This window comes from Triturus cristatus, chromosome 2_1, assembly GCF_964204655.1.
Source record: "Triturus cristatus chromosome 2_1, aTriCri1.1, whole genome shotgun sequence".
Classification (NCBI taxonomy): domain Eukaryota; kingdom Metazoa; phylum Chordata; class Amphibia; order Caudata; family Salamandridae; genus Triturus; species Triturus cristatus.
This window is the reverse complement of record NC_140581.1, coordinates 32,308,278-32,321,389: the sequence shown is the minus strand read 5'-3', so window position 1 is coordinate 32,321,389 and position 13,112 is coordinate 32,308,278. Positions and strand designations below refer to the sequence as shown.

The following is a 13,112-nucleotide window of genomic DNA, read 5'->3' as shown; positions in this document are numbered from 1 at the left end:
TGTTAGGGAATGTGGCCATGTCTGTTTACCTCTGCCTGATTCTGGATGTTATCACTAGATGTCAGCTGCGATACAGCTTTTTGGTCAAGGAATTGCCATAATGAATTCAGTGCTACTGGACTTTTTGGTGGGCAGGGGGAGAAGAGCAGATAACTGCGAGCTATGCTTCTATTTTACGGCAGATATCTGTGACCTGTCGAAAGTGGTTAGAAAATCTAACCAGAAGTGGTAGATTGAAGCCACATCGACCAAGCAGTACCTGAGATCTACAGCAGTGATGTCAAATGAAGGCCCAGGTTGACAGATTCATGTCGGTTTTTCAAGATCCCCTATGACTAAACAAATGTACCCCTTTTGTACTCACTGTAAGTTCATTTATGTTATGTGGACCTCCTGGAAATCTAGCATAGATCCTGCACACCTTGACCTGGTTCAACACATGCAAACTGGAGGCCTTAGATGTTGGACCATTCCATTCACATCTGTTTAGCAAGCAGGTTTGCTGGTTTGCATCTACTGTAGAAGCGTGCTCTTTCATGGCATACACTCCACTCACCGGAGCCGTGAGTCTCTCAAGACCCACCACTCATCCATCTTACAGCAGAAGGCTCACCCTTCATCTCAGCCTCTTCCTTTTCAGCTGGCAGGTGCCGGAAGCCCTTCGCTATCAGTATGTCAATCAACGCCTGGGTGACCAGGACCTGGGTAGAGCCCAGCACTCGTGCATCACTTCCTGGTCTACTTGGTGTAGATAGCTCTTCAGGTCTCTGAAGGCTAGTGCGGTTTGTTCCAGTGGCCAGGGCCATCAAAGCCTGTGAAAAAAAAGTTTCAAACATTACATGTTCAAGACCATAATATATCAAATATGGAATGTCTGTCAAACGTGATTCAGAGAGTGTGTGAGTGCATGCGAGTGTGGATGCATGTGTGTGGTATATGGGCGTCCCTGTGCGTATTTAGGAGAGAGACAGCAGGACTAAATCTAAAATGATAGCTGTAGGAGTGCAGCCTCCCCCAGTCCTTTGAGTTAGTGAGAAGTGAGCAGGCTTGTAACGTAGTGTAACTCATGCTGGTATAGCATGCCTTGTCTGACACTCCTGTGGTCATAGAAAGTCTGTCCAGATCAAAGAGTGTCTTGATTCTGTTTTAGTTCCATTTCAAATCACTAGAGTGTGACTTTTATACTTTTGTAACCATTACACAAAGTTGAAGAAGTTGCAGGAACACCATGGTTGGGGGTGGGAAAATGTGGTCTTTACCCTACATCGTCAGTAGAAGATCTAAGCACACTATAGCCCTATTACAAGAACATAGGAGAGGTATTTAGAACAAACTGTAACAGTGGATCCCGAAAGATACTAACAAAAGTAATCCCATTGATAAGAGTGTGCATTGGATTGGGGAAGCAAAGGAGACTTGGGGCCTGATTTAGATCTAGGCGGATGGGTAACTCCATCACAATGGTGACAGATATCCCGGCCACCGAAATATATATCCTATATGATATAATTGGGATTTATATTTTGGCAGACAGGATATCCGTCACCGTTGTGATGGAGCAACTTGTCCACCAAGATCTAAATCAGGTTCATAGTCATATTATCAGCTTCTTTAACCTGTAAAAACTTTGAGGTCTCTCTTATAACCACTTGTAGTCATGCTGGGTATAAGACGCGGCTGGTTGCTAATTTTAAAATGCCTTCCCTGAGTATCTCTTCATGCAGGTCGGGCAGCATTTGATACAGCATTTTATGGCACTATCTCATTTCCCATAATGACTGCTTCTGCATATATCAATAGAGGGCTTTCTGACTAAAATGCATTTCTCAAACAAATGCAAGTATCACTGAGTGCATGTCTTCCTAGAGTATATATCTCACCTGAGAGCAGATCTCATTCAGTGTCCTGGCAGTAGAAATATCGCTGGATACCAGGAACTTAATTGCAGAAGTTAAGCAGGGGACGGAAGAGGCTGGTGACGACCGTCCTATGCCACGAAATTGTGGTTGGTGGCCACTGCTGCCAGTTTCCAAGGACCTTCCCGCTGCTGTGAGACACATCAGGTGAACAAGAGTTCTGATGTTGGTAAGTCCCAGAGCTTCAAATCCAGGCATTGCAGACTCTACTGAGGAACTAGAAGAAATAAACAGGAAGCAGAAAGAGCAGTGAGAAGGATCTTAGAATATGTAGCAGTGCTATCTAGCTGGATTAAGAGTGGAGGAGTTACCTGACCCATGAATGTGACAGTGCTCTTAATAGTGCCTCGAAGGGGGTTCTGAGAATGGTACCCATTCTAATGATATAGGGTGCGCATACCACAGCCCAGTGTGGAAGAGGATCTAAAATGGACAGAAGTGGGCAGATTTTTAACAACCCATTTTGATCACCTATCCAAGTGTTGTAGATGGATTGATTGCATTGATGAGAAATGTTGGTCACCTTAAGAAAGGTGTTTAAGATTAGAAGTATGGCTTAAAAAAAAACTTTGAAGAATTTTACCACATCTGTAGAGCTTATTGTTGTGGATATCTAGATCCCTAGCAGTGGGACCAAATCCTATTCTGATGAATATGTCATAGACATTTGTCTTGTCTTATTTCTGATTTTAAAGTCTCTCACAGCCTCCATTTAATCATGTGTTCATTATCATTTGCCTATATTCTACATAGCATAATACTGCTTGCAATTTCATGTTTATGTATTCACAGTAAAACAATATGTGTGTTATAGGCTGATAGTGTATCAATAGTTCACATCATATATTTATTGAACATGATGCATTAAACGGAAACACAGTAGCTTTAGACGAATATGCAAGAGAATTCACAGGTTTCTATTTGCTCCTTACATCTCAGATCACAGGGATAGTTTTAATGCTGAAAAATACTATATTAAGTCAGTGCAAGAGCTATTTTGAGAGACAGACATTCCAGAAGGTGTATCTATGACAATCTTTATCAAGGCTGTACACTGGTGCTCACTAACCGAGTGATGACAAAACATAGACGAAAATTGACCTAGTCTCTGGGCCGTCTGTAAAACACAAATAGACTTAGGGGCCGATTACGATGGTGGTTGGAAAGGCTCCGAACGGGATTCGGATTTGTCAAATCCGATTCGGAACCTATGTTTTCGACCGAAACCTATGTTTCCGACCGAATCAGATACATGTCCGACTGACCGATTTCGATGCAAGGAAACTGTTCGGGCTGTCCGAATTGGTTTTGATTGGCATTTGGACAGACTGAGTCATTCTGAGCCGAATCGTAGAGCTCTATGGACATTGTTTCCGACCAAGAGATTATGATGTCTGATTCTGACGGTCATTCCGAATCGGTTTGTCCGACCCGAAACAGCTGTTGGAATCTAAGTTTGGGGGCCCGTAGCAGGCCCCCTTCATCCGTAGGCCTCCACTTGGGGCCCTTGGGGGTACCCATGGGACCCCTCTTTAGAACCATGCACAGTGTGGCAGGCACTGTGGGGTGCCTGCCACAGGGTGCAAGGTTTTCCCCAACCACCCCTTTTTTCAATGGGAGCCTGTGTTCTCGTTCAGAATACAGGCTCCCTTGAAGTCAATGCGAGTCCAACCGAACAATGTTCGGAAGCATCATAATCGGTTGTTCGGACTCACAGAACTCGATTCGGTTGGAAACGATTCCGAAACCGATTCGGTCGGAAGAGTTTCTAAATGACATGGTAATTGGCCCCCTAGTCTAAGTTCTCCAAGGAAGCAGTCAATCAATACTCTATAGCAGCTTGGGAAAATATCTTCCAGTAATTTCCTCAAGACAAATATTGGTTGATTGAATTATCTCAATTGCATTTATTTCCAGAACCAAAATATGGCTGTGTGCTGCCATTCGGAAAGCTTGTATTTTTGGGAAGATATTGGTGCTAGTGTAAACATTAGCTATGATTAAGATGGAAGGGAACTGAGTGAACTGATTCCATCTCAGATGATGTCAAAGATTGTCATCAATCACGTTGCCAATGTTCATATTATTTACATGTGATGGCTCCAAATTATGCTCTTTTATATATCATGCACTATAACAAGGCATTAATATATCACTAAAGTCTTTTAAAAATTATAGTCTGGGCTTTTTGTGTGTGCGTATCCTTGAAGAAAAGGTGTTACTTTGGGGAAATGTGTTCCAGTGTCTGACTTCATGTAATTGTTATCCGATGTGCGTCATCAACAGGTAAGTTGTGGGAGATGCGTGGGTCAATGCAGGTCTGTTTCTTCTGCTCAATCGGGAACAATATGGTTGAAACCTGTGCTTGCATGACAGATAAAAATCTACTGGAATATACTGAGCGCTATTCACAAGAGGACATGCAAAAAGTATCACATGTCTGGTTATAGGATGTGGAAAAGCACCCCATGAAGGAGATCGGTCTAGGCATGTTCACTTACAGAATATCGACAACTAAAATATCCCCATACCAGAATATCGAGTTATAAATATCGATGTAAAAAATATTGCCATCCTCTATTTCTAATGCTAAGTACAAAATTATTGAGAAAAAAAATATCAGTCATAAATATACTTGTACAAAATATTGTTTTTAATATATAAAATACATTTATAAATATTAAATATATTAAAGAATAAAATAAAATAAAATAAATAAATTAGATTTAATATACATTTTCGCAAAGATAACAAATAAACTTAACTAAAAAAAGTTAACACACATATATACTAATTAATATTTATATTTACTTTGAAACAATTAATAAACCAATAATTTTAATGTATTTTATATTTATAAAATTGAATAAAAATCTAACAAATAAATATATATATATATACATATAACAAAAACATAAAATATATTTTAAAACATCTATTATAAATGAAAACATTAAACTATTGAAAAATCTTACATTTCCCACTCCACTCAGTACAACAGTAGGTGAAGTGCTGGACAGCGGAGGGGTAAAAATTACTTTTCCCACTTCATTGACTACAACAGTAGGGAAAGTGTTGGATAGCGGAGGGGTAAAAATTACTATCCCCACTCCAATCAGTGCAACCGTAGGGAAAGTGTTCGATAACAGAGGGGTGAAAATAACTATATCCAGTCCAGCGAGTGCAACAGTAAGGAAAGGGTTGGATAGCGGAGAGAAAAACTTTGAATTGCCACTCCAGTCAGTGCAACAGTAGGGAAAGTGTTGGATAGTGGAGGGGTACAAATTACTATTCCCACTCCAAAGAACGTAGATGAGGAGTGTGACAGGCATATTAGAGATTGGACAGGAGGAGTTTGACGGAGGCATATCAGAGACTGGACAAGAGGCTTCTGGAAGAGTCATATCAGAAACTGGGAAAGAGGAATCTGACAGTCATATCAGAAACTGAACAAGAGGAGTCTGACAGAGAGGCTTTTGAGAGATTTGACAAGCGGAATCTGGCAGAGGCCAATAGGAGTCTGAAAGAGCCATATCAGAGATTAGACAAGAGGAATCTGACAGAGGCATATCAGAGACTGGACAAGAGAAGTCTAACAGAGGCATATCAGAGATTGGACAAGAGGAGTCTGAAAGAGCCATATCAGAGATTAGACACGAGGAATATGACAGAGGCATATCAGAGACTAGACAAGAGGAGTCTGACAGACGCCGAGAGAAGTCTTACAGAGGCATATCAGAGACTGGACAACAGGGGTCTTTCAGAGGTGTTTGAGAGACTGGACAAGAGGAGTCCGTCAGAGGCATATTAGAGAATGGGCAATTGGAGTCTTACAGAGGCATATCAGAAAGTAGACAAGAAGAGTCTGACAGAGGTGTTTGGGAGATTGGACAAGAGGAGTCTGACAGAGGCCAAGAGGTTTCTGACTGGCATATCAGAGATTGGTCAAGAGGAGTCTGACAGAGGCATATCAGAGATTGGTCAAGAGGAGTCTGACAGAGGCATATCAGAGACTGGACAATACGAGGCTGACAGAGGCATATCAGAGCCTGGACAAGAGGAGTCTGACAGAGGCATATCAGAAGCTGATCAAGAGGAATCAAACAGAGGCATATGAGACAAGGGACCAGAGAATTCTGGCAGAAGCATTTGAAAGACTGAACAAGAGGAGTCTGACAGAGGTGTTTCAGAGATTAGACAAGAGGAGTCTGACAGAGGTGTTTCAGAGATTAGACAAGAGGAGTCTGGCAGAGGCAATGAGAAAAAGAACAAGAGGAGTCTGGTGGAGGCACACCAGAAACTGGACAAGAGAAGTCTGACAGAGGCATATCAGAGACTGGACAAAAGAAGTCTGACAGAGGTGTTTGAGAGATTGGGCAAGATAAGTCTGACAGAGGCCAAGAAGAATCTGACAGGCTTATCAGAGACTGGAGAAGAGGAGTCTGGAAGAGGCATATCAAAGACTGGACAAGAGGAGTCTGGAAGAGGCATATCAAAGACTGGACAAGAGGAGTCTGCCAGAGGCGTTTTTGAGGGATTGCACAAGATGAATTAGACAGAGGCATTTCAGAGATAAGACAAGAGGAGTCTGGCAGAGTCATATCAGATTAGACAAGAGGAGACTGACAGGGGTATATATGAGACTGGGCAAGAGGAGTCTGACAGAGGCATATCAGAGACTGGACAAGAAGAGTCTGGCAGTGGCTTTTGAGAGACCGGGCAAGATGAGTTTAAAAGAGGCATAACAGTAGCTGGTCAAGAGGAGTCAGACTGAAGCATATGAGAGAAAGAACAAGAGGAGTCTGGCAGAAACACTTGAAAGACTGAACAAGAGAAGTCTGACATAGGTGTTTCAGAGATTAGACAAGGGGAGTCTGGCAGAGGCATATGATAAAGGAACAAGAGTAGTCTGGTGGAGGCACATCAGAAACTGGACAAGAGGAGTCTGACAGAGGCATATCAGAGACTGGACAAAAGGAGTCTGAAAGAGGCGTATGAGAAAAGGAACAAGAGGAGTCTGGTGGAGGCACATCAGAAACAGGACAAAAGGGGTCTGACGGGCATATCAGAGACTGGACAAGAGGAGTCTGACAGAGGAATGTCAGAGGCTGTATAAGAGGAATCTGACAGAGGCATATCAGAAATCCGACAAGAGAAGTCTGACAGGGGTATATCAGAGACTGGACAAGAGGAGTCTGACAGAGGCATATCAGAGACTGGACAAGAAGAGTCTGGCAGTGGCTTTTGAGAGACTGGGCAAGATGAGTCTAATAGTGGCATCTCCTCGATTGAAGAAGAGAAGTCTGATGGAGGCATTTGTTTGAATGGACAAAGGAAGATGAGGGGTTACTCTATGTGAGGAGTAAGGTTAACCCAAGACAAATGCAAAATAATGACAGGTCATGCAGGAGGCAAACGAATCACAACACCTGGTAAAAGAAATATCTGTACCTGATGAAGAGCAAGCAAAGGGCCTTCATGACCATGCGGTGTGCAAGCAGGATGTGTGTGGTAGTGGTGATGTGCCTGAGGGCAAGCATTCGGTCCTTGGCGCCTTGGAGATAGGTGGTCTGCTCTGCTAATGTTCCTCGCCCGCAGGAGACAGCGTTTTCTGCCACTTCCACCCCTAAAACCAGAGAGCACTGTATTTAGAAAATCATAAAACCTGATATACTAACACAAGTTCAGAAAGTAATATAGTTTGGCTGTCTGATAAGTCAATTTTAAACAGGAATACGATATGTACAAACTTACTACTGCAGTGTTTAAACAGTTCTTATCAAGGCAGGGGTGAAGCTAGTGAGAGCCTGAATTCATAGATATGTATATATATATATATATATATATATATATATATACACACACACACACACATATTTGCCTTAACATGCTGATATGTTCATCAATTGCATCTTAGTTGTTGTACCTGCTTGAAGCTCCTTGAAGCATTAGCATTATTCTACATTTATAAATTGCGAAAAATCCTAATTTTAAGACCTTCGGTATTCACAGAAGGCATTTAGGAGTCCTAAAGTTAGGACTCCTAACTTCTGTGAAAACCGAAGTGAGTAAGTTTCTTCTGTGAATACCAAAATGAGTAAGTGCCTTCTGTGAATACGAAAATGGTAGTAAGTTTAGGATTTTGTCTTAAGTTAGTTCTGTGAATCGGGCCCATGGAGAGGAGCACAATGGACCCCTCTTTGTCCCTCCTGGAAGAGTTGGTGGTGGGCCTAGAAGGTCAAGATCTCCCTCAGTGGAGTCTAACCATTCTTACTCATCAGTAGGGACCTCTGTTTCCTCTCATAGGAGGGAAACCTCTCAGGAGAGGAGGGAGAGACTGCTTAAGTATGAGGAAGCTCAGCTGGAAATCAGAAAGAGGCAGGTAGCCCTAGATAAGGAGGCCCTAGAGCTCTACAGAGGTAGAAAAAAGTTGGGACTAGAGTCCCATGGTGGCAGCAACATCCCTAGAGATATGGAGAGGTCTTATTCCCTTAGAAACATGAATGAGATGGTCCCTCCCTACCAGAGTGGGGATGACATCCACAAATGGATAACTGCACTGGAAAGGGCCTGTAAAGTTCAAAGGTCCCCCAGGAGCAGTGGGCAACAATCTTATGGCTCTCCTTTGCAGACAAAGGTAGAGATAAGCTCCTCACTGTTAGAGAGGAGTATGCAGATGATTACAACAGTCTGAAGAGTGCCTTAATTGATGGGTTTAGCCTAACCACTGAGCAATACAGGTTAAAGTTCAGGGATACCCAAAAGGCATAGAATCAAGACTGGGTAGACTTTGTAGATTGTGCTACTAAGGCTCTGGAAGGTTGGTTACTTGGCAGCAAAGTGCATGACTTTCAAGGATTGTACAATTTGAATATGAGGGAGCAAATCCTTAATCATTGTCAGAATCAGCTGTTGCACCAGTACCTGGTGGACTCAGATCTGACCTCTGCCCAAGAATTGGGAAAGAAGGCAGACAAATGGGTCAGAACCAGGGTGAGGCAGAAGGTACAGAACCAAGGTGGTGAACCCAAGAAGCAAGATCCTAAAAACTCTGAGAAGGGTGGGGAGAAGGGTAAAGACCAGAAGTCTTCACAAGGCCACCAAAAATCTTCTTCAGGTGGGGATTCACAGTCTTAACAAGGAAAAAAGGCCAAAAGAAACCATGGTGCAAAGTCTGGAAGCAGAAAACTCACTGGACCAGTGTCTGCACCAAGTCCAAAGAATCTACTCCAGTCACCATTGCCCCTAAGGCAACTGTTCCCCCTAGGACAGCTACAATTGTTGGTGGTAATGTTCAGAATAAGGGTGTAGTGGGGTTGACCGTGCATTCTGAGATGGACTCTGGCCTAGTCAGAGTTCCAACTCAGGCTGTTCTAGTCTGTGATGGAGGCATGGATATGTCCTCCTTTGTGAGTCCCAGTAATCTGGGCAAATACAGACAACAGCCTTTAATAAATGGAAAAGAGGCTTTGGCATTCAGGGACACAGGAGCAAGTGTCACAATGGTGACACAAGATCTTGTGGATCCTGGGCAAATTATCATTAGTGAAATGTACCAAGTGACCACTGCTAGCAATGTCAGAACAGACCATTCTCTGGCAGTTGATAACTTCTCCTGGGGAGGGGTAACTGGCTTTAAGAACATTGTGGTAAGTGCAGACCTACCAGTACAGTTCTTGCTTGGCAATGATCTAGAAACTTCAGCTTGGGCTAAAGTGGAGCTCAGGACACATGCAGAAATGTTAGGGATCCCTGCTCATGTCTTTGCTGTGACTAGGTCACAGGCCAAAATGTCTAACACTGGACAGGCCCTGGATTCTGGAATAATGGACCAGGTGCCTCCCAGGAGGAGGAGCAGTAGGGTTAAGGCAGTGCCTTCCCACCTGACTCAGAGTGCAGATCAGTCTCCTCAGGGAGATGATCCTGAGCCTGAAGAAGGAACTGTCCCAGAGGAACTTGAACCTGACCAGGTTGAGTTCTTGGGGACAGGGGGCCCTTCCAGGTCTGATATGAGCCAGGAGCAGAAAACCTGCCCCTCTCTTGAACCCCTCAGAACGCAAGCTGCTGATGAGGCTGCTGGGAATGCTAGTGGCACCCATAAGATATATTAGGATGATGGACTCCTTTACTCTGAGTGTAGAGACCCCAAGCCTGGTGCATCCAGGAGGTTGGAGGTTGGTTATACCTCTGAAGGTTAGGGGCTTCCTATTGACACTATCCTGTGAAATTCCGCTAGCAGGACACCTGGGCCACAACAAGACTTGGGACAGAATTACCCTCACTTTCACTGGCCCCACATGTCTGAAGACACTAAGGAGTTTTGTCGCACCTGTGTGACCTGCCAAGCCAGTGGCAAGGCTGGTGAACCACAAATGTCCCCCTAATACCACTACTTGTGGTGGGGGTTCCCTTTGAGAGGGTTGGGATTGACATTGTTGGTCTCATGGATCCTCAGAGAGCATCTGGTCCCAGGTTTATACTGGTGGTGGTGGATAATGCCACCAGGTACCCAGAAGCAATTTCCCTAAGGACCACTACAGCACCTGTGGTGGCAAGAGCTCTCTTGGGTGTATTCTCAAGAATAGGCTTTCCTAAGGAGGTAGTATCTGACAGGGGTGCAAACTTCATGTCTAGTTACTTGACTGCTATGTGGAAGGAGTGTGGAGTGAACTACAAGTTCACAACATCCTATCACCCACAATGCAATGGTTTAGTTGAAAGATTCAACAAAACCTTAAAGGGCATGATTAAAGGTCTCCCAGAGAAGCTTGGACGCAGATGGGACATCCTTTTGCCCTGCCTTTTGTTTGCTTACAGGGAGGTGCCACAAAAGGGGGTTGGTTACAGCCCTTTTGAACTTTTGTTTGGCCATCCTATTAGGGGTCCTTTGTGTCTGGTGAAGGAGGGATGGGAGTTACCTCTCAAACCCCTAAACAGGACATAGTGGACTATGTATTTGGTCTCCGCTCCAGGACGGCTGAGTATATGAAAAAGGCAACCAAAAACCTTGAGGCTAGCCAGGAATTACAAAAAGCCTGGCATGACCAAAAGGCTGTACTGACTGTTTACCAGCCTGGACAGAAAGTGTGGGTGTTGGAGCCTGTGGCCCCAGCAGCCCTCCAGGACAAATGGAGTGGCCCCCATACAATTGTTGAACAGAAAGGGGAGGTCACCTACTTTGTAGACCTTGGGACCCCTAGGATTCCCCACAGGGTACTTCATGTCAACAGACTTAAACCATATGTTGACAGGGCAGACATGGGCTTGCTCATGGCTACTGATGAAGGACAGGAGGAAGAGAGTGACCCACTCCCTGACCTGCTTTCTCAGAACCCTGATGATGGGTCAGTTGATGGTGTAGCCTTGGCAGGGAGCCTCACTGCCCAGCATCAAACTGACTGCAGAAAACTTCTCAGCCAGTTCAGACATATGTTTTATCTAACTCCAAGTCAGACCACCTGGTGCACTCATGAAGTGGACACTGGGGACAGTCTGCTTGTGAAGAATAAGATCTACAGGCAACCTGACCATGTCAGGGACTGTATAAGGACATAAGTTCAAAAGATGTTGGATTTGGAAGTTATTGAATCCTCAGATAGCCCTTGGGCTAGTCCAGTAGTCCTGGTACCTAAACCTCACACCAAAGATGGCAAGAGAGAGATGAGGTTTTGTGTGGATTACAGGGGTCTCAATGCAGTCACTAGGACTGATGCCCATCCCATCCCAAGGGCAGATGAGCTGATAGATACTTTGGCCTCAGCCAAATTTCTAAGCACATTTGACCTGACAGCTGGCTACTGGCAGATCAGACTAGCTCATGATGCAAAGCCAAAAACAGCGTTTTCTACCCCTAGTGGGCACTAGCAATTTGTGGTAATGCCCTTTGGTTTGAATAATGCACCTGACACTTTCCAAAGGTTGGTGAATCAAGTCCTTACAGGCCTGGAAGGCTATAGTGCAGCATATCTAGATGATATTGCTGTCTTTAGCTCCACCTGGGAGGATCACCTGGTCCACCTGAGGAATGTTTTGGAGGCCCTGCAAAAAGCAGGCCTAACTATTAAGGCTAATAAGTGCCAGATAGGGCAGAGTCAGGTTGTGTACCTGGGCCACCTTGTAGGTGGAGGCCAGGTTCAACCACTGCAGAGCAAAATCCAGACCATTATGGACTGGGTTGCTCCCACTACCCAGACTCAGGGGAGAGCCTTCTTAGGCCTGACTGGGTACTCTAGGATATTTGTCAAAGGGTATGGATCAATAGTGACACCCCTGAATGACTTAACCTCTAAGAAAATGTCCAAAAAGGTTCAGTGGACAGTTAACTGTCAAAAGGCATTTGATGACCTGAATCAGGCCATGTGCACTGTTCCCATTCTGCAAAGTCCTAACTACTCCAAAAAGTTAATTGTCCAAGCAGATGCATCTGAGTTGGGGGTAGGGGCTGTACTGTCACAGTTGAATGATGAAGGTCAGGATCAACCAGTAGCTTTCATAAGCAGAAGGTTGACCCCCAGAGAAAAACGTTGGTCAGCCATTGAGAGGGAGGCCTTTGCTGTGGTTTGGGCTCTGAAGAAGTTGAGGCCATACTTGTTTGGTACTCACTTCATTGTTCAGACAGATCATAAGCCCCCCCCTCTTATGGCTAAAACAGATGAAGGGTGAAAACCCCAAACTTCTCAGGTGGTCCACTTCCCTACAGGGGATGGACTATACAGTAGAAAATAGACCTGGGAGTAACCATGCCAATGCAGATGGAATCCCCAGATATTTCCACTTAGAACATGAGGACTCAACTGGTCAAGGTTAGTTTGATGTCCCTGTGTTGGGGGGGTGGGGGTTGCGTAGGAGAGTAGGATCTGCTTCACATGTTTACCCCCACTTTTTGCTGGTGTTTCACTGTTTTTCGACTTTAGTCTGGCTGCGACCCTGCTATCCAGGGCCCCAGCCTAGCTGCTTCCTCTCTAAATTGATTGCATATACTTTAGGTACACCACAGATTGGATCCTGAGGTACCCTTGTGAGTCCCTAGTATATGGTACACTATGTACTCAGGGCATAGGTACCCCAGAGGCCTACCAGGGGCTGAAGCATGTATTATGCCACCCCTGGAAAGCCACCCAAAATGACACCACAGGTCTGCTACTGCAGCCTGGGTAGTGTGGTGCATGCGCCCCTCACTGTGATATAGGTTACCTA

General features: G+C 44.5%; 1 protein-coding gene across 7 annotated transcripts in view; it reads right to left on the bottom strand.

Moving 5' to 3' along the window:
* LOC146863653 (putative E3 ubiquitin-protein ligase HERC1) overlaps positions 1-13,112 on the bottom strand; it is a 1,482,062-nt gene that overhangs the window by 433,546 nt on the left and 1,035,404 nt on the right. For all 7 annotated transcript variants that reach the window (XM_085627737.1, XM_085627739.1, XM_085627735.1 and 4 more), the window contains 3 exons: positions 7,368-7,542; positions 1,881-2,133; positions 614-812 (listed from right to left, as the gene is read on the bottom strand). In XM_085627737.1, coding sequence (XP_085483863.1) covers positions 614-812; positions 1,881-2,133; positions 7,368-7,542 — 627 coding nt within the window. The remainder of the gene's footprint in view (positions 1-613; positions 813-1,880; positions 2,134-7,367; positions 7,543-13,112) is intronic.